This window comes from Solanum lycopersicum, chromosome 2 (assembly GCF_036512215.1).
Source record: "Solanum lycopersicum chromosome 2, SLM_r2.1".
NCBI lineage: Eukaryota > Viridiplantae > Streptophyta > Magnoliopsida > Solanales > Solanaceae > Solanum > Solanum lycopersicum.
In genome coordinates this window covers 54,429,379-54,449,552 of record NC_090801.1, presented here as the reverse complement: position 1 = coordinate 54,449,552, position 20,174 = coordinate 54,429,379, and the positions used below count along the sequence as shown (strand labels likewise).

General features: G+C 31.2%; 4 protein-coding genes across 4 annotated transcripts; 3 read left to right on the top strand and 1 right to left on the bottom strand.

Moving 5' to 3' along the window:
* The first annotated feature begins 430 nt into the window (after positions 1-430).
* Positions 431-1,991, top strand: LOC101249330 (2-oxoglutarate-dependent dioxygenase DAO-like). Its single transcript, XM_004233867.5, has 3 exons — positions 431-805; positions 1,047-1,362; positions 1,451-1,991. Exons 1-3 carry the CDS (start codon positions 600-602, stop codon positions 1,700-1,702), a joined length of 774 nt encoding a protein of 257 aa, XP_004233915.2. The 5' UTR covers positions 431-599; the 3' UTR covers positions 1,703-1,991.
* A 1,898-nt stretch (positions 1,992-3,889) lies between these two features.
* Positions 3,890-6,428, top strand: LOC101268251 (2-oxoglutarate-dependent dioxygenase DAO). Its single transcript, XM_004233228.5, has 3 exons — positions 3,890-4,461; positions 5,378-5,693; positions 5,871-6,428. The coding sequence occupies exons 1-3, from the start codon at positions 4,121-4,123 to the stop codon at positions 6,117-6,119; spliced, it is 906 nt and encodes a 301-aa protein (XP_004233276.1). The 5' UTR covers positions 3,890-4,120; the 3' UTR covers positions 6,120-6,428.
* Positions 6,429-9,706: 3,278 nt separating this feature from the next.
* On the top strand, positions 9,707-12,695 carry LOC101268833 (2-oxoglutarate-dependent dioxygenase DAO). The gene is made up of 3 exons (XM_004233230.5): positions 9,707-10,554; positions 11,637-11,952; positions 12,130-12,695. The coding sequence occupies exons 1-3, from the start codon at positions 10,214-10,216 to the stop codon at positions 12,376-12,378; spliced, it is 906 nt and encodes a 301-aa protein (XP_004233278.1). The 5' UTR covers positions 9,707-10,213; the 3' UTR covers positions 12,379-12,695.
* A 105-nt stretch (positions 12,696-12,800) lies between these two features.
* On the bottom strand, positions 12,801-17,352 carry LOC101268542 (clade XVI lectin receptor kinase). The gene is made up of 2 exons (NM_001320612.1): positions 15,752-17,352; positions 12,801-13,804 (listed from the first exon to the last, which is right to left on the bottom strand). Exons 1-2 carry the CDS (start codon positions 16,995-16,997, stop codon positions 12,984-12,986), a joined length of 2,067 nt encoding a protein of 688 aa, NP_001307541.1. The 5' UTR covers positions 16,998-17,352; the 3' UTR covers positions 12,801-12,983.
* Between the last annotated feature and the right edge of the window lie 2,822 nt (positions 17,353-20,174).

Genomic DNA, 20,174 nt, shown 5'->3' with positions numbered 1-20,174 from the left:
TGGCACATATTCAATAATGAAAAATTATATGTTAAGACATAAATAAAAATATAATTATCCAAATTATTATTTTTAAAGAAACATATAAAAGAAACATGACAAATAATTTGATGCAAGGAAAATATAATAAATTACACTTTTATTTGATTTTTGTTTTTCTGATGTATGTATCAAATGTGTTTGTATGTCCAAAAGAAATGAGAGAATCATGCGGAGAGACAGACGTTGTGTCCCTCTCTAATTCAAAGCATCTGAATTCTTCACGTTTTTAGTCACATATATATCTATCTTAATTCATGTGACACATTAAAATTTACGCATCCAAAGTCTTCACGTTTTTAGTCACATCTACATCTATCTCAATTCATGTGATTTTCGAAAAAAAGGAGTTTTTTCATTTGATATATAAGAACAAACTCCAAGTTCAAAAAACAAAAACAAAGGTAAGAGCCAAAAAAACAAAATGGAGAGTGAAAATTCAGTGCCAGTAATTTGATTTAGATGATTTTCCAAGGCAATCATCCAAGTTGATTTGGGCCTGTGAAGAATGGGGTTGCTTCAGAATTTTAAACCATGATAAAATCCTTCCAGTTTCACTCATGGCAGAGATGAAGCAAGTGGTGAGGACATTGTTTGATCTTCCAACTGAAATCAAGAAACGCAACAAAGATGTACTACCAGTATCTGGATACAGGGGTCCTAGCGAAAAAAACCCTCTTTATGAAGCTTTTGGTCTCTATGATATGTCTTGTGTTGAAGATGTAGATGAGTTTTGTACTCAGTTGGATGCATCTCCACACCAAAGGTTTGATTTTTACTATTTTAAGTTTCTTGAAAATGAAAAAGTTAAGAGTTCATTGCTGTTTTGCTATGTCTGTGTAGAATGTTGGAATTGGAAAATGAAAATTTACTAAAAATATAGAAAAAGAATCTCTTTTTTTTTGGGACAGACCGAAAAAAGGGAAGTAAGACACTTAAATTGGGATAGACGAGTACTTATTTAGTTTCTTGATGATTAAAAGCAGTTTGATTGCTACTGTGAACAGAGAGACAATCAAGAAGTATGCTGCAGCGATTAATGGACTAATGATGGACATTCTGCGAAAGATGAGTGAAGGATTGGGACTGCGAAATGTTTCGTTTGAGGATTGGCCTTGTCAGTTTAGGATTAACAAGTACCACTTCACCCCAGAAGCAGTAGGTTCCTCTGGGGTTCAGATACACACAGACTCAGGATTCCTTACTATACTACAGGATGATGAACGCGTTGGTGGTCTCGAGGTCATGAAGAAGTCTGGTGAATTTGTAGCAGTTGATCCTTGGCCAAACACCCTCCTTGTGAACCTTGGAGACATAGGCACGGTAATTAACTATGTTTGTTTAGATAAGATTGAGAGAGAAAAAAAAAAAGTACATAATAATACTTTGCGTTTTGATTTGCTATGTGAAGGTATGGAGCAACGGAAGATTATACTCTGTCAAGCATAGAGTGATATGCAAGGAAGCAAAACTACGAGTGTCCATCGCGTCATTCCTCTTGGGACCAAGGGACACACCAGTGGAACCACCACCTGAGCTTGTGGATGCTGAACACCCCCGTATCTTGGTTCCTTTCGCTTTCAATGATTATAGAGAGCTCCGTCTATCAACAAATTTGCAGGCGGGGGAAACTCTTGATCTTATGATGCGTACTAACTTGTAAAACTTGACAAAGCATCTATGATCCATGTTTGCATTGTGTTCTTTCTGTTTATCTATTGCTTTTAAAAGAATTGATCTTTCATTACAATTATAAATCTTTAAGTAGTAGTACAATTGAGGAACAAACATTCTGTCTCCTCCAATTTGGCTCAACATGAGTTTCTTTTACATAATTTTGGTTGACATGACATAATGTAACACTACTGAGTTATGTGAATGTCCATGACTTCTTCCTTTTTTTTTTGGAAAACAACCTTATGTTATCAAATACCTCATCTTTTTTACTATCACTTCAATTGAAATACGTAATTATTTTTCGAACCTCACTTATAAAATTCATCGAATATATCAGTCATTTACGTCCTGTAAATGATCTCCTATGATAACTCTTACACATATTAAATATTCGATCTTTCTTTGTCTCAAATTATCTGTCGAGGTAATTTAAAATTATTTGATATTTTAGAAATTCAAAGTAAAATTAATTACGACATTATTTTTCATTTTACCTTTAAATAGTAATTGTTCTTAACAACTACGAGTATATTTTAATTGTGGAGTGATGGCATATCATCATATCGTATATTTATATAAAAGAGAACTCTAGGCTCGCCTACGCGGCGGCATCACAAGCAAGAATTTTCTTTTAAATCTATTTATTTTTAAAACTAGCCTTCCTCTTTCGTGAAAAGATGTGACTTTATGAGAAGTTGCGATTTTAATGAAGAGTTGCGACCTTTATCAAAATTTGTGAACTTTGATGAATAGTTGTGAACTTTAATGAAGAGTTGCGATTTTTTCCAAAAGTTATGACTTTTATGAAAAGTTGTAGCTTTACCGAAGAGTTGCAACTTGCGACTTCTTTCAAAAGTTTTGTTTTTTATGAAAAGTCGCGACCTTAATGAAGCTTTACAATTTTTATGAAAGGTTGTGAACTTTTCGAACGATTGCAACTTCTCAAAATAGTTGTAAATTTCTTATAAGACACGATAAAAATTTGATACTATCCTTTGTTGTCTATAAATATAGAGATTTCCTCTCATTTTAAAACAACAAAAATTATGATCTTCTTCTACTTCTCGAAAATTAATATTTGTGTGTTTGCTCCTATTGAGTGACTTACTGACACCACTATTTTTGTATCTATAAGTTGGTGAATAAAATCGTTCCATCCCTGAGGATGTAATTCTTTGAACCTCGGGTATTACAGGGGAATAATATTCTTAAGGGGACATTGTGCATTCAGTGAACTCAATTTTTTTCTTTTGATTTCATTCTATTTTTACACATTGTGGTATGTTTTTTATACTCATTAATTTATGTATATGATATTAATTGTTATTTTTGAGTACATGTTTTAAACTCTGTTGTTTATGTTTCTGCAAAGTTATTTTCTCTTGTTATATTTAGAATATATACACATATAGTACATATATTCATTGTGAAGAAAATAATTATTATACTCAGTTTCAAAAATTCATGTTTCGATATTTCAAATTAAATTCTATAACTTAAAAGTACTATATATAAGCTTACATATTATCTATTTTTACATATATATGAAATTTCCCACTTATCAATTGAAAAAATTCTTTATGCAAGTTCAAAAGTTATAATTGCTTACATGTTCAAGCGTATTTTTTTTAATACGTTAACAAACTTTTGAATTTTTCCTAAGACATATCACAATTGTATGATTTATGCAACTTAAATGTATATATATTCTTTTTAATGTTGATTAAAGAATCAATAAATTATTATTTCATGAATAAATCATTCATTTGAGGTTCTTGGGTTATTTGATAATGACAAATAATCAAATTCATGTTGAAATATTGCTAATATTTCTTTAAGAACCTATTTTCTCATTAGTTTTAACGTATGATGTATGAATATTAATAAAAAATATTTACAAGTTCAATGCAATTATTATTTATAACGCGCAATACGCAAACAAATTACTTTATATTCCATAAAAAGAAATTATATCTTAAAACATAAATAAAAATAAAATAGTCAAAACCCTTCCTAATTAATATTTCTTTAACAACCATGAGAAAATGTAATAGATTAAATTAATTACAATTAATTTTTGCTCTCTCTCATGAGAGTGATGTACGTTTCAAATGTGTTTGTATGTCCAAAAGAGTTGAGACAATTATGCGGAGAGACCGAAATTGTGTTCCCTCTCTAATTCAACACATCTAACTTCTTCACGTTTTTTTGATCGATATCTATCTCAATTTACTTGACATAATTTAAAATTTAATAAAAAATCTATGTATAAAAATTTAAATTTTATAAAATAAATTTATATAAAAAAGTAGGGACTATTTCATTTCATTATAAGAAGACCAACAAATAAACTCCAAGTTCCAAAAAAAAAAATCTAAGGTAAGAGCAAGAGCAAAAACACAAAATGGAGAGTGAAAATTCAGTGCCAGTAATTGATTTAGAGGATTTTCCAAGGCAATTATCTAAGTTAATTTGGGCATGTGAAGAATGGGGTTGTTTCAGAATTTTGAACCATGATAAAATCCTTCCAGTTTCACTCATGGCAGAGATGAAGGAAGTGGTGAGGGCATTGTTTGATCTTCCAACTGAAATCAAGAAACGCAACAAAGATGTAATTGCAGGATCTGGGTATATGGCTCCTAGTGAAAGAAACCCTCTTTATGAAGCTTTGGGTCTCTATGATATGTCTTGTGTTGAAGATGTAGATGAGTTTTGTACTCAGTTGGATGCATCTCCACATCAAAGGTTTGATTTTTACTTTTTCAGTTTCTTGAAAATGAAAAAGTTGAGTTCTTTGTTTAGCTCATTGGTGTAACCTTTGATCAATTTGATACGTCAGTGACTTCTCTGTGTGGAATGTTGGAATAGGAAAATTTAGTAAATATAGAAAAAGATAATCTTTTTGGGGCAATCTGAAAAAGGGAAGTAAGACACTTGAATTGGGATGGAGGGAGTACTTTTTTTAGTTTCTTGATAATGGAAAGTTGAGTTCTTTGTGCATTGATAGTTGGTGGTGTTGGAGTTCTGTAAATGAAAAGTAGAGTTCATTTGTTGCTGATATCCTTGATGAATTAGCTATGTGAGTGACTTGCTGATGGGATCTGGAATTGATTTGTTCATATTTGGAGTAAGTTTGGTACTTAATTTTGATACAATAGTTGAAGGAACTTAAATGATCAGTGAAGCTAATAGACACTTGAGAGCTTTTGTTTCTCTTGTTTTTCCTCTTTTTCATAATTGTAATTTGTGTTAAAACAATAACACAAGTGGGGTTTGGGGAGGGTAGTGTGTACACAAACCTTACTGTTACTTTGGGAGGTAGAGGTTGTTTTCTATAGAACCCCGGCTCAAGAAAATAACAAGAGTGAAGAAACAAGGCAAAATACTAAACAAAGCATGACAAAACAATCTGTAACTACAACAAAAATAATGTGATAACCGAAGTACAAGGAACAATAAATAGTAATAGACTATCCAAAAGGAAGTGCTCCTTACAAGCTGTAGTGGCTTAATGAAGAAATTGATATCTGAACATAGTTTAAGAACAATTGGGGCATGTTTGGGTAAAGTGTAAACTATACTTACTTTTCGTGTTGAAGAAATCTGAAAAAACTTTTCTACTATAATGGTTAAAAAGCATTTTGATTGCTACTGTGAACAGAGAGACAATCAAGAAGTATGCTGCAGCAATTAATGGACTAATGATGGACATTCTGCGAAAGATGAGTGAAGGATTGGGACTGCGAAATGTTTCGTTTGAGGATTGGCCTTGTCAGTTTAGGATTAACAAGTACCACTTCACCCCAGAAGCTGTAGGTTCCTATGGGGTTCAGATACACACAGACTCAGGATTCCTTACTATTCTACAGGATGATGAATGCGTTGGTGGTCTCGAGGTCATGAAGAAGTCTGGTGAATTTGTAGCAGTTGATCCTTGGCCAAACACCCTCCTTGTGAATCTTGGAGACATAGGCACGGTAACTATACTGCTACTCTACCTAGTTCATTTTCAAGATTTGACGTGTTCCAACAATCTGATGCTAGCCTCTGGCAGAGTTTGTTTAGCAGGAAGTTAGATAATTCCTACTCCCTCACCCCTGGTAAGATAGAGAAAAAAGAACTAGACAATGATACTTTCCTTTTGCTATGTGAAGGTATGGAGCAATGGAAGACTATACTCCGCCAAGCATAGAGTGATATGCAAGGAAGCAAAACTACGAGTGTCTATTGCTTCATTCCTCTTGGGACCAAGGGACACGGCAGTGGAACCACCACCTGAGCTGGTAAATGCTGAACACCCCCGTATCTATGTTCCTTTCACTTTCAATGATTATAGGAAGCTCCGTTTATCGACAAAGTTGCAGGCAGGGGAAGCTCTTGATCTTATGCGAACTAACCTGTAAAACTTTGGAAAGCATCTCAGGTCCTCCGTTATATTGATTTACAGAAATGATCTTGAAAGTAAGAAAGATAATATATCTTAGTGGGATTTCATCATCTATATATCGTCATATGTGTGGTGGAGCAATAAAATCATATGTGCACACATCGAATTTTTAGATGGAAATTATTTGGTTCTTGATCCCGAACCAATTGTGATAGGAGAACCTTGTTGGCTTGATGCATACATGTTAAATAAACTCATCTGATACCAAATTTTATTTGAGAGATTCGTTCTCATAATCAATGGTCTAGCTATTATTGGAGGCAAATAATTTCTGCTAAACTCATTAGTATTATCAACATAATTTTATAGTTTGAAACTATGTTCTTAATTTAACAATTTGAGCGAACAACCTTAGAAAAATCAATTTGTAAGTTGATACAAATGCACACGTGGTCATACCATAGATGCATCTATTAAATCATAATAGTAAGTGGTCCACATGGCAGGTGAACAAACCCATATTCACCTTTTTATATATTCACCTTTTTATATGTTGCAAATAATTTCGGGGGATACAATTTCAACCTTACCTGGTACAACGATCATTTTATCATGAGAACAAGCGACACATGAGAATTCTTGAAGAATCCTTTATTTCTTGAACATATAAAAACATGAATTCTTAATTCTTTTACATTACATTTGAACTGAAATGGTCAACCAATTATACCAACTGATATTTATTCTAGTAAACTCCTAGTTTACTTTTGTATGTAATTCCATCATCATGCTCATATTTGTATACAAGAAATAACGAGAAAAAATGAGTAGTATTATACGTAAATAATTATAGCCTACTATGGTTGTAGTAATTTGAAAATATTAAATTTTCTCATAAGTTAAAGTATCAATATAAAAAAAAAATTCTTTTCAATTCTTTCGATAGTTAAAAAGTTTGTCTTGAGACTTGCTACAACCCCAATATTATGAGCAGTTTCATTCCTCCGAATAGTGACAAATTAGTCATTTCAAGACTCTTAATTAATTTTGTTTACTATCACAAATTTTACAAAGCCATTCTTTTATGGTGACCATCTCCTACAAGAAGAAAATTATTATTATTGTCATGATTAAAATCATCACATGCAAGACATACTACTAGACAACCAATGACAAATTTGTGTTGTCACACAACACTAGTTATTATCGTCATGACCACAAGTCCACAACCTTTATAGGAAAGTCTTTTGTCCTTCTATAACTTAACATACCACAATATCTGTCTAGTACTTGATCATAGATTTTTCAAATAATATTTGAGAGAAAATTTGGCAAACAGCGTTTGTCCATACAATTTGTCATTATTTCATAAATATTTTTGGCAAATATCCCAAATTTTCAAATACTAGTTTTTTCTAGTATTTGGGTTTGATCTCATTATTTGGGATCTCTTGAAAATTGAAATTTACACCAAACTTTTATCTTGTACAAAAACAACCTCTATAGTAGTTGTTTGCGTTGTATTACATAATTTTTTACGTAAACACCAAAATAGTGATGAAATATTCGGTGCATATTAAATGATGATATATGCTTTGTCTACTTTATGATATATGAAATGATGCTTGTCCAAAATGTCACATTGCTCTAGTGTCGTGGACACTTTGTTATTTATTGCAACGAAGATTCTTGAGTTGTAATACAAACTTATGGTTAGTTATAATAGTTTTTAAAACTTATGGGTATAAATTATATTTTTCTAAAACGTGAAATATATTTTTCAAATACTATGGCCAAACACATGGTCCCGAAATTTTCATCCAAATAATATTTGCCAAGAATATTTGGAAATCAATGATCAAACGCTAGCGTAAGCTTTATGTTAGTGATCATCACATCATCACTATAGTGCATTAAGACTTACACCCAATGTATTACCCATATAAAAACGTCTTTGGTCATAAATCAGTGGGATTTCAACTGAACTTCTTATTATCATGGTGCACCGGGATTTTAACTGTGTCTTGCCCAATTGATGCGGTGAAATTTGAATTCAACGTCTTACCCTCAACTAATGTCTTGATAAATCAAATACATTACCAAAAAAATAATTATCGAAAACTATAAATATAATCTGAATTTGACTTAAAGTACAAAAAAAAATGAACAAAATCAATTAATTAGAACAACATGTTGAAATCATATAAAAGTCCCAAATTGAAATAAGTTAATACCTTTTAAAATTTCTTGTCAATATTGTTACGAAGATTTACATAATTTACAAACCATTTTAAAATAACCACAAAACAAATTTTGTTAGTACAAATAATATATTAATTACTCAACAAGTAAATATTTAGATAAAGAAAAATAAAGAGGTGTAAAAGCAACCAATAATGATAATCCAATCAATATGTATCGATGTTAATTCAATCAATATGTATATGCCACGTAACTCAATAACTTATCTTTTAATAAAACAAGATCATAAAGAACAATTTCTTTTACAAATTATTAACTTAAAAAACTAATTTTACTTTTTAAATAAAAAAATGATTAAAACTGCTGGACTCATATAATTTTGAGATGGTAAGAAAAACTACTGATGCATAGTCCAACGTAAAATATAAAATAGATTATATAGTAATTTATCTTATTTTCGAGAGAAAAATAAACAATAATATTTTTACCTTCTTTATATATACTTTGCTTCAATTCTTTTATAGTTGAACAATATAACATATTATAAAATTAAAGCAAAATAAAAAAAGAAGTATAGAAGATGAAAATAATATAAATATAGAGATAAGATATGAGAGTATTTTTTATTTTTCACAGTACTCACTAAAATTTTTAATTATTCCTTTTCTATTACTTTCACAATTACAAATTAATTGAATAATTATTGAGATGTTTTTTGTTTTCTAAATTAATTTAATTGTTTAATTTTTAATATTGCTTTTAGAATGTCCTCTCAAATTTATCCTTCACTAGTTAGTTTATTAATTAATATTAAATTATTTTAATCATAAACATGATAATAATTAATAAGGATAAAAATAAAATGGAGGGAGTACCTTTAACTACAATTATTCTTAGTGATAACATATATTCAATAAAGAAAAATTACATCTTAAGACATTAATACGAATAAAATAATCAAGAATTTCCAAATTAATATTGTTTTAAAAGTAATCTATAAAAGAAACGTAACAAATAATTTGTATAAAATGAAATTGTTATAAACAATTTGTATTATAATGAATGTCTAATTATGTGGAGTCCTTGTAAGATATGGTTAAAAATTTACTTGGGGACCAAGTAAGGTTTTCCTGTAAATAAAGAATTTTCCTTCGTTGTAAATAAGATTGGTGAAAGATGTATGATAACTAAATATACTTCAAAAGAAATAAAAAGTTTTTTCTCTTCTCCCTATTTTCTTCTTCTTCTAAATTTATATAGTTTCATGACAGAAATGAATTACTCTATTTGTTTGGTTTTTGAGACAATCGTGCAGAAAGACCCAAGTTGTGTTCCTTCGACGCATCCAAATTCTTCATGTCTTTCGTTCATATTTATCTCAATTTACGTGACTATCAAAATATCAATTATAAATTTTAACAAAAAAATTTTTAATTAAAATTTTAACAAATTTTTTTTTAATTTGATCAAAACGATAAAATAAATGTATTATTTTATTTTTTTAATATTTTATTCTTTTAAGTTTAACATCTTTCAATTAAAAAATAAAATAAATATCAATTTATTTTAAAACAAAAAAAATACTCTGGGTGAGAAAAGAATGACCTAGTTTGATTTGGAATCGAATTTAAGAGAAAAAAAAACTTTTTAATCTTGTGGTCATAAACTAAAGTTATGTCAAATGTACTAAAATATCCTTTAATCTTGTGATTTTAAACATGCCACGTGGAAAGTTAAAATTAAAGTATTGCAAACATTCTTTTTTAAATAAACTAAAAAAAAATAAAATATATTCATTTTAAAACAAAAAGAATAATTTTTCTGATCAGATTTTCTTACCTATTAACATTACATATAGAAACCGAAGTTCCAAAAAAAGAAGAAAAAAGTTAAGAGCAAAAACACAAAATGGAGAGTGAAAATTCAGTGCCAGTAATTGATTTAGATGATTTTCCAAGGCAATTGTCCAAGTTAATTTGGGCCTGTGAAGAATGGGGTTGTTTCAGAATTTTGAACCATGATAAAATCCTTCCAGTTTCACTCATGGCAGAGATGAAGGAAGTGGTGAGGGCATTGTTTTATCTTCCAACTGAAATCAAGAAACGCAACAAAGATGTACTTGTAGGATCTGGGTACATGGCTCCTAGTGAAAAAAACCCTCTTTATGAAGCTTTTGGTCTCTATAATATGTCTTGTCATGAAGATTTAGATGAGTTTTGTACTCAGTTGGATGCATCTCCACACCAAAGGTTCGATTTTTACTTTTTTAAGTTTCTTGAAAATGAATAAGTTGAGTTCATTGCTGTTTCCTTTGATCAATTAGCTATGTTCAGTGAAAAAATTAGTAGGTAAATATAGAAAAAGACAATCTTTTTGGTTTCTTGATGATGGAAAGTTTAGTTCTTTGTGCATTATAAGTTGTTTGATGAAGTTTTGAAATGAATAGTAGGATTCATTGTTGTTACCCTTGATCAATTAGCTTGTGACTTTTGTCATGTAGAGTGTCGAATTGGAAATTTACTAAGTGTAGAAAAAGACACTTTGTGGGACAGATAGGAAATGGAAAGTAAGACACTTGAATTGGGACAGAGGGAGTACTTATTTAGTGTTCTCGATAATGAAAAGTTGAGTTCTTTGTGCATCATTAATAGTTGGTATTGCTGTTTTGAAAATGAAAAGCAGGATTTATTTATTACGGATAATCCTTGATAAATTAGCTATGTCAGCGACTTGCTGGTGGGATCTGGAAGTGATTTGTTCGTATTGCTAGCAAATTTAGTACTTATGTTTAGCACAGTAGTTTAAGGAACTTCAATGATCAGTGAAGCTAATAATCACTTAATTTTCTCTTGTTTCTTACTTTAGTTTTTTTCATATTTGCAATATGAGTTAAACACCAACATACTCAGTTTAGTCCTGGGGTCTGGGGAAGTTAGTGTGTATGTAAACATTACCCTACTTTGGGAGGTTGATTCCGATAGACCCTCAGCTTAAGAAAATAAGAGTACTGAAGAAACAAGGCATGACCAAGCAATCTATAACTACAACAAAATAATTAGATTATTGAAGTACAAGGAATAATAAATAGTAACAGAAATCAAAGAAATAAGAAACTACAAGAGTAATACTACGACTATCCTAAAAGAAGTGCTTCTTACATGCTGGAGTGGCATCATAAAGAAATTAACAAGAAAAAGGAATCGGTATTTGGATATATTTTAAAAATTGTGGGAATCTTTGGGTAAATTATACTTACATTTCATATTGAAGAAATCTCAAAAGACTGCTCTCCAAGAATGCTTAATAGCAGTTTGATTGCTACTGTGAACAGAGAGACAATTAAGAAGTATGCTGCAGCAATTAATGGACTAATGATGGACATTCTGCGAAAGATGAGTGAAGGGTTGGGACTGCCAAATGTTTCTTTTGAGGATTGGCCTTGTCAGTTTAGGATTAACAAGTACAACTTCACGCCAGAAGTTGTAGGTTCCTCTGGGGTTCAGATACACACAGACTTGGCATTCCTTACTATTCTACAGGATGATGAAAGCGTTGGTGGTCTTGAGGTAATGAAGAAGTCTGGTGAATTTGTAGCAGTTGATCGTTGGCCAAACACCCTCCTTGTGAATCTTGGAGACATAGGCACGGTAACTATGCTGCTACTCTACCTAGTTCGTTTTCAAGATTTGACGTGTTCCAACAATCTGATGCCAGCCTCTGGCAGGGTTTGTTTAGCAGGAACTTAGATAATTCCTACTCCCTTACCCCTTGTAAAATTGAGATAAAAGAAGTAGACAGTGATACTTGCCTTTTGCAATGTGAAGGTATGGAGCAATGGAAGATTACACTCTGTCAAGCATAGAGTGATATGCAAGGAAGCAAAACTACGGGTATCTATTGCTTCATTCATCTTGGGACCAAGGGACACAGCAGTGGAACCACCATCTGAGCTGGTAGATGCTGAACACCCCCGTATGTATGTTCCTTTCACTTTCACTGATTATAGAAAGCTCCGTTACTCAACAAAGTTGCAGGCAGGGGAAACTCTTGAACTTATGCGTACTAACTTGTAAAACTTTGGCAAGCATCTAAGATCCTCCGTTATATTGATTTACAGAAATGATCTTGAAAGTAAGAAAGACAATATATCTTAGTGGGATTTCATCATCTATATATCGTCAATGATCTAAGCTACAATAGCCTATAAAATGGCAGAGCATTTATGCATATCAGCAAAGCTTCTATTATCCATCTTTGTATTGTGTGTTCTTCTGTTATCTATTGCTTTTTAAAGAATAGAACAGGTCTTATCTTTCATTACAATTTGAGATCTTGGAATTCTTTAAGTTGTATGTAGTAGTACAGTTGAGGCAACAAAGATACTTCGCCACCGTTTGTTTCCTTTTACATAATTTTGGTTGACAAAGACAGGAAAACAGTAAATATGACATAATGTAACACTACTGAGTTATATGAATGTACATAGGCTGCCTGATCTTTTCATCATGCTCCATTAACAAATTGAAAAGAAGAAAAATAACATCAAACAAAAAGTGAAAAACTGAAGGAAATTTTTAACCTCCTCCCAGGAAAACATAATTACAGGAAATATTTTTAAAAAATTGAAGGCCAAAAAAATCAATTTTCCTTTTGGTAATAGTTGTTTACCATCAAGTAACTACACCAAAGAGTGATCTGCATATGTTGGGGTCTCCCTGCTTTGATAGTCTAGACTCCATCCTGAATTGAAGTGAGAAGTAGTAATGGATGTTGTGTCCATAACACTTGAGTCTATGTCAATTGGCACCATTGATGGCCACACAAATGCTGGCTTGAATGGTGGAACTTCTGGTGCTGGTGCTGACCCTGATATAATCTGAACTATTGCCTGTGTTTTAGGCCTGTCAGTAGCTATAGGATGTGCACAAGCCAAACCAAGTAGTAAAAGTTTCTTTGCTTCATCAGCAACATAGTCATCTCCAAGCCTTGGATCAACAGCTTCCAAGATACGGCCATCGCGGTGCAAGTACCAAACCCAATCAACAAAGAATTGAAAGCCATTAATCTTGGTTCCAGGTCTCTGGCCACATACAACTTCCAATAACACTGCCCCAAACGCGTACACATCAGATTGCTGTGTGGCTTTCCCTGTGTGGAAACACTCTGGTGCAATGTATCCCATTGTACCAAGCACTCCTTCTGCCTCAGCATACGAGGTCCTTTCGTTGTCAAGTGCTCGCGCAAGGCCAAAGTCCCCAAGGCGCGCATTGAACTTTGAGTCAAGCATGATGTTACTCGCCTTCAGGTCGCGATGGACCACCCTCTGCTCATACTCATTGTGCAGATAATGTAATGCTGAGGCCACACCTTGCACAATCTTGTAGCGGACGTGCCAGCTCAGCGGCTCTTTATCTGGGCCCGCAAAGAGGTGCATATCTAGACTGCCATTAGGCATGTATTCATATACAAGCAGTAGCTTTCCATTCTTGTGACACCATCCTGTCACCATAACATGCAATCTTGTAAGATGCTTATGTTTGTTTTTTAATCAGTAAAAATAACTAGATACAGAAGTTGCACACTACCCAAATTGTCAACTTTTTGTTGTATTTTACAAACCTTATCTCTTTGTAGGGCCAGATGACAAGAGTAGGTGACACAAAGATTAGGTGTTTGAAGATATGAATGTATACTAAAATACAGAATTAATGTCCTTTTCATTGGATTTAATTTATCATCATTCAACTAACATCCAAAACTTGTGTTAATCATTGACAATGAATGAAAGGGATGTTAGGACAAGAAGGAAGCTTCACAAAATTTTGACATAAAAAAATTGTATTGAACTTTGACGAATGGCTGCTTTATTCCATGGTCAACAAAGGATGATCATCTTCTTTTAAGCAAATCAAAATGAAGCACTTCAAGATAGTGCCTTGTTCTTCTAAATTGGAGGGACCATAGCAACAAGTTGGTTCTTGGTCAAAACTTTTAAGGCATTCCATTAGTTTTTCTAACTTCCTTGATATTTTTGGCTTGAACTCTTACGTACCATCAACTATTAAAACATTTACTGTAGTAGAGTGTGGTTCATTAACTAGAGGTTTCGACTTCAAACATTAAAAAAAATTGGAGACACTCTTGATATATTGTGTTTCTCACTTTGATAGACCCTATGCGACGCAAATCTAGTTAGTCAGGTAACAAAAACTTAGACAAATCCTTGGGATGACTTGAGAATTCTAAGAATGGAAAAGGAGATTGAAGACAAAAAGGAGGACCAAGTTATTATAAATGTTCAAGAAAACTTTGATTCTTCAAAAGAGGAAATTTGCTTGTCAGAAGATGATCCAACTTAGTAAATTCCTAGCATGCTAAATGTCAGACTAGAAAGACTAGTACCATGCCAAAATTACACAAATTAGTTGAAGAAGCATGTAAGATCATGGATCACTTACTAGTAGTTACTAGGAAAAGAAAAGCATAAAAAGATAAGGGCATGTCCTCATGCATTTAATGAGTCTATTGTAATAGTGTTGCTCACTCTCTAAAAATGTCGATGAATACATATCAGATCCTTAAAAAAAAAGTATTTTTTTCTAAAAAGAATCCAATGCATGTGCAACAACACTGCTGGAGAGTCTGAAAAACAGATCACATAAATTCCTTCCGTTTCAATTTATATGTCGATTTACACGAAGTTTAAGATATAAAGAGAATTTTAGATTTTTATGATTTTAAAGTAAAAAAATATGTCAAATACAAAATATTCTATAATATTAGTCTCTTAAACATATTACGTATAAAGTTGAAAAGATGGAGTTTGAAATAAAAAAGGTAAAAAATCATTCTTTTTTATAATAAAAAAAGAAAGAAGAAAAAAAGCCATATAAATTGAAACAAAAGGAGTATTAAATTTGATGTCCCACCAATCTTTGGCTTTAAATTGTCAGCAACTTTTACAAGGTTTTTGGCACCATTATTTCAAGTCACATCAATGAATCCTGGTAATAAATTCTCTCTTTCATTGAGAATCAAAAAACATAAGAGGACAATTTCTATTTCTGATTGCTGAATTCAAGAAAATGCAACTAATTTTGAGCAAAATTTACCCTACATTTGAAACTTCCTTTGCCTTAAAGGTTATTCACATATTTCATGTACATACTCAAAAAAAACTAATCTTTACCCTATTTGTTTAATTTTCAATTGAAATATTGGAGATAAGGCCTTATTTGAGACTCAAAACTTGTAGTTATACTGAGAAAGATTGGATCACAAGAGTCTTAATAACTTTGGATCACATGACATCAACTTTATCAGTTATCAGTACCATTTCCCTAACGTTATTAAAGATCATAAACAAAACATGCACAATATAACTCTAATACTCTACTCAAACAAATGCACAAAATCTATGTTTGAAGAAAAACTAAGAACACTTACCAAGCAATTTGACAAGATGTTTATGTCGAAGACGATTGATAATAGTAAGCTCAGCCAAGAAATCATCTTGCCCTTTGATGCTTTCCCTAGAAAACCATTTGACAGCAATATCTTTGTTCTCCTCACCAGCTAAAAATCCTCTGTAAACAACTCCATATCCTCCTTGCCCAAGCTTATTCTTTTCATCAAAATTGTTTGTAGCTTTCTTCAAAGCCTTGAACTGAAACTCTTGTGGAGTTCCAGGCAAACTCTTGAGTGCACCCAATATGTTAGACTGTGACCTATCAATCCTTTTCTTATGATAACAATACCCTAAACACGCCGCGCCAAGAATCAAAAGAGACACTACAGGAATCCCAACACCTAAAACAATCTTCAACCAAGGATTTTTCTTTTCAGGGAAATACTCAACTGTTAAGTTCCATCTCAATACGCAGTTGAGTTGGTAGTTAGTCCCAGTTGATGCAGAAAACCCAAAATATGATTCTTGATTTACATGTTCTTTCAAATCAAGATCATATGTTAAAATGGGGGTTTTTGGTATAGGTGGGGTAGACCCATTTTTCAGTGCTTGTTCAACAATATAAACATCAAGAACTTTCTTGATTCCATCATACTGTACCCAAACATTATAGAATCTTGCACCAATAGGAGCAAGTTCTATACCATGGGGTGTTAAAGATTCGACCTTTACAGATCTAACACTATGAACATCAATACCTATATGATTATCATCAGGGTCAAAGCTTTGTTTAGAAGTATCAAGCTCAACAGCAACAACTTTGTTACTAGAAATCCCATCTGTAGAACCATTTGTTAACCCTAAATACTGGCCCTGGCTATTATCTGGCTTCTCCAAATCTGGTGAAATCAAGAATGCTAACCCTTCGGCAGCTGTTTCATTATTTGGTCTGTAAATATTGACAAGAAAAGAAGAGTTGAAAGATGCAACCCTTGTTGTATTGTCGAAAACATCACCATCCCAGAGCTTAAATGGTTGCTTAAAGAGGATTCTTCCTGAGTTATTGTAGCGATTGAAATCTGAAGAAGCAGAATCAGGGGTTACTTGAAGAGCAGCGTTACTAATTGTTGCAGGCTTTTCAACTTCAAAGATGTCAAAGAAAGTTTCATCAAAAGATGCATATTTTAAGTTGAGATGTTCCATTTTCTGAGCTTGAAGCTTGAGTTGAAGTAAAGAGAAGAGCATGATGAAAATGGTGAGTGTTGTTGGTGTTAACAACCCCATTTTTCATCAGCAGTGAGTTTCTTCTTGGCTTACAGAGGAAGTAGATTTGGTGATGGACAAGAAAACAGGGGAAGAAGAAAAAATCAATGAGCAGAAACTTTGAAGCACGTTGAGTTTCTCTTGCTTTTTTGTAGATACAAATAAAATAATTGATCAATGAGTGAAGAAAATGAGATATACTACTCAAATAATTAGAGACATTTTTTGTTAAAGAAGTTTGAATAGGTTTTTGGCTTAGTCTCACACTCTTTCATACCATTGCCTAGAACTTGCCCCTTCTTTTTAAATTTTTATGATTATGGTCTCCGGACATGTTTTCGCGTATCTCGACTTATTTTACGATATCATCAATATGCTTTCGCATATCTCAACTTATTTCGTAAAATTATCGATATATACCTAATAGAACTTGCATGTTCTCTAACTCTTCACTCCTTATTTTTTGAGTTAAAGTTTTATCAACACTGACAAAGCCAGAAATTATACTAATGACTAATGAGAGTTGAAATATAAGAAAGTAGACGCACATATCAATATATAGTATTTACACGTAAGTTAAAATTTTAATCTATCTAAACAATATAAATTTTGGAAATATAAGTCGACATTGTTTAACATAAGGTATTTCATTACTATTCTATTAGTAATGAAAAAATTACTAGATAATTATAGGCAAACTAAAAATATTAGATTTTATTTTTGAGACAACTAATCAAGGACAATGAAATTATTATTTTATTATCGACCTTATTTGGTAATAGATATTAATACGTTTGATAAAAATAATAACTTGCATTATACCATATGCTTAAAATTTATTGATTGTGTAACATGGAGTAATATTTATATGTAAATCATTTTAGTTGTGCATTTTTTTATAATTATTTGCATGAGTATTCTATTAATTTAAATTTTAAAATTAAAAGGAGAGTAAAGAGACAAGAGGGGATAAAGTTTGGGTTGTACAGCACATGCCCTTCCAGGTCAGTATCTTTCTAGTTGGATTAAATAATTTTGTGGGGACCTTTTGGTCTTTTCCTCCCATTTTTATATATTTGTTAATAGTTAATACCCACTTGAACGATTCATATTAAAATTCGGTGCACGCTTTATTCTCCTTTATCTATAATTAATAAATTAATATTAATATTTGTTATTCCATATGCCATTTTATGCTATGATTTTATGTCGCAAAAGAAAAATATAAACAAGGATTTAATTTTAATGAGGGGTCGTTTACTAGACAACTATAAATAGTTTTGAGATTAAAAAAAAATTATAGTATTGTCTTATCTTTTATTTGGTTAGTGTAATTATGTACTTAATTAAGTTGTCATTGTTAGCACAAATTTGTAATTTTTCCATAAATCATGTATTTGTATAATAAAATTAATTAAATATATATATGTATATTAATTGTGAATACCTAACAAAATTGACTGATCATTTTTAAAAAAATATAAAACTCCTAACTCTTAATCCTGATTTTGCTTCTGAATTTGTTAGATGATGAAATGACAGTATCGAAATTATTTATTCTAAGATAAACAATAAAAATAACAAAAATACCCGTGAAACCTCCCAAACTTTTTTTTACAAAATATGGTGGTGGATATTTTCATAAACAATCAACTTTCATTTTAAAAAAAATGTCATGTATATTGTTTTTTTAATACAATTAATTTTGACATCAAACTTGTAATGACGACGTGCGTTCTAATTTGTTAATATATGTTATTGACTATTATGATGGCTGGAAACTTTAGTAAACGTTTTAAATATTTTATAACAAAAAAAAAATGATGCGACTAAACTCAATTATTGCTGTTTTCGTTTTAAAAAAGGTGGCTGATAAATGAGAGAATTCTTATTGTAGTACGACTGGTAGTATTGTAATTTAAGAAATTGAAGATTTGCAGTGTACTTCAATGCAAATGTAAATGTAATATTTGAGTCAATTTACGTGTATTATAAAATTATTTTTTTGTATAAATATATTATTTTATTATCTCAATGTAAATATCGTCTTAATTTATCTTTTTTATGAAGAAAAATAACAAATATTATAAGATATTATTTACTAAGTTTGTTCTAGCTAGTAGATATTTTTTGAGAAGTGAGTACTTGTAATTATTTAATATAAGGTATAGTTAGAAAATAATTATTATACTAATTATCATCTGAAACTTTTAAAGCGATAATTATTTTGAATTAATTATTTTCTGCTAAATAAACCATTATATTACTTAAGAAATATGTTTTTTTTTTCTTTGTGGAATTTGATAGGCTTAGACCAATTTGCGTACTACGAACAGAATGATCAAATATAATACTGAATGGTTATGGATAATATTAATATTATTGTGTGTTTCAGTTTTGTATATTGGTTTGACCGGTTAAAAAGGATATTTCATTAATTACAATTATTCTCTTTATATAAAGTTTGGAGTTAAAAAGGATTATATTTTTCATCTAAAATGAACAAAGAGTCACTTTTTTTATGCATTTTTAGCTTTTTATGGCAGTGTGCTTATTTGCTTTATTTTTCCTTTGATATAGTAAATTCATTACTCATCACCGTTTGATTGAATAAATATAGCTTAGCGTTTGATTATAGATTTTAATATTTTATTTTTAAATATTTATTTAATCGTGAAATTTGATTTTGAAGTTTGAATTCTTGATATTTTTATTCACAATTTTTTCTTCCGATCTTTCCTTTAATAGGCTAGCTAATCGTTAATGAAATATCCGAGACATTTTCTGCTTTGTGAAGTCAACTCGTCATCCTCGAAGAGGAACTCACATATAAATTAGTGAATACATATGCACTTACAGTTACAGATACAGAAGGCACAATCGAAGCACTAAGATCATAGGGTAAAGGCACACTGTCATTACACGATGAGTAAGATGCGGAGCTATACTTTAAAAACAAATTCACTAGATTCCGACATTTTCACTGCTCTATATAATCCTATGGAAAGAAAACAAAATACATATGCAAACACAACTTCAAATAATTTTAATTTCAAGATCTATGACGGAAAAAAGCTATAGAAAATAACTTAACTGTCATATCTATCGATTATCAAAAAGTTAAGCTACCTACCTTAAGATAGACTGTTCCCGCCCTCTAATTCACAAATAAATCGCTAACTGCATTAAATAAAATAG

Coding starts and splice junctions, on each gene's coding strand:
- LOC101249330 (XM_004233867.5), top strand. CDS start 600: ATGGCAGAGATGAAGCAAGTGGTGAGGACATTGTTTGATCTTCCAACT. Junction 806..1,046: donor GATGCATCTCCACACCAAAG/GTTTGATTTTTA, acceptor TACTGTGAACAG/AGAGACAATCAAGAAGTATG. Junction 1,363..1,450: donor ACCTTGGAGACATAGGCACG/GTAATTAACTAT, acceptor TGCTATGTGAAG/GTATGGAGCAACGGAAGATT.
- LOC101268251 (XM_004233228.5), top strand. CDS start 4,121: ATGGAGAGTGAAAATTCAGTGCCAGTAATTGATTTAGAGGATTTTCCA. Junction 4,462..5,377: donor GATGCATCTCCACATCAAAG/GTTTGATTTTTA, acceptor TACTGTGAACAG/AGAGACAATCAAGAAGTATG. Junction 5,694..5,870: donor ATCTTGGAGACATAGGCACG/GTAACTATACTG, acceptor TGCTATGTGAAG/GTATGGAGCAATGGAAGACT.
- LOC101268833 (XM_004233230.5), top strand. CDS start 10,214: ATGGAGAGTGAAAATTCAGTGCCAGTAATTGATTTAGATGATTTTCCA. Junction 10,555..11,636: donor GATGCATCTCCACACCAAAG/GTTCGATTTTTA, acceptor TACTGTGAACAG/AGAGACAATTAAGAAGTATG. Junction 11,953..12,129: donor ATCTTGGAGACATAGGCACG/GTAACTATGCTG, acceptor TGCAATGTGAAG/GTATGGAGCAATGGAAGATT.
- LOC101268542 (NM_001320612.1), bottom strand. CDS start 16,997: ATGGGGTTGTTAACACCAACAACACTCACCATTTTCATCATGCTCTTC. Junction 13,805..15,751: donor ACATCTTGTCAAATTGCTTG/GTAAGTGTTCTT, acceptor TTATGGTGACAG/GATGGTGTCACAAGAATGGA.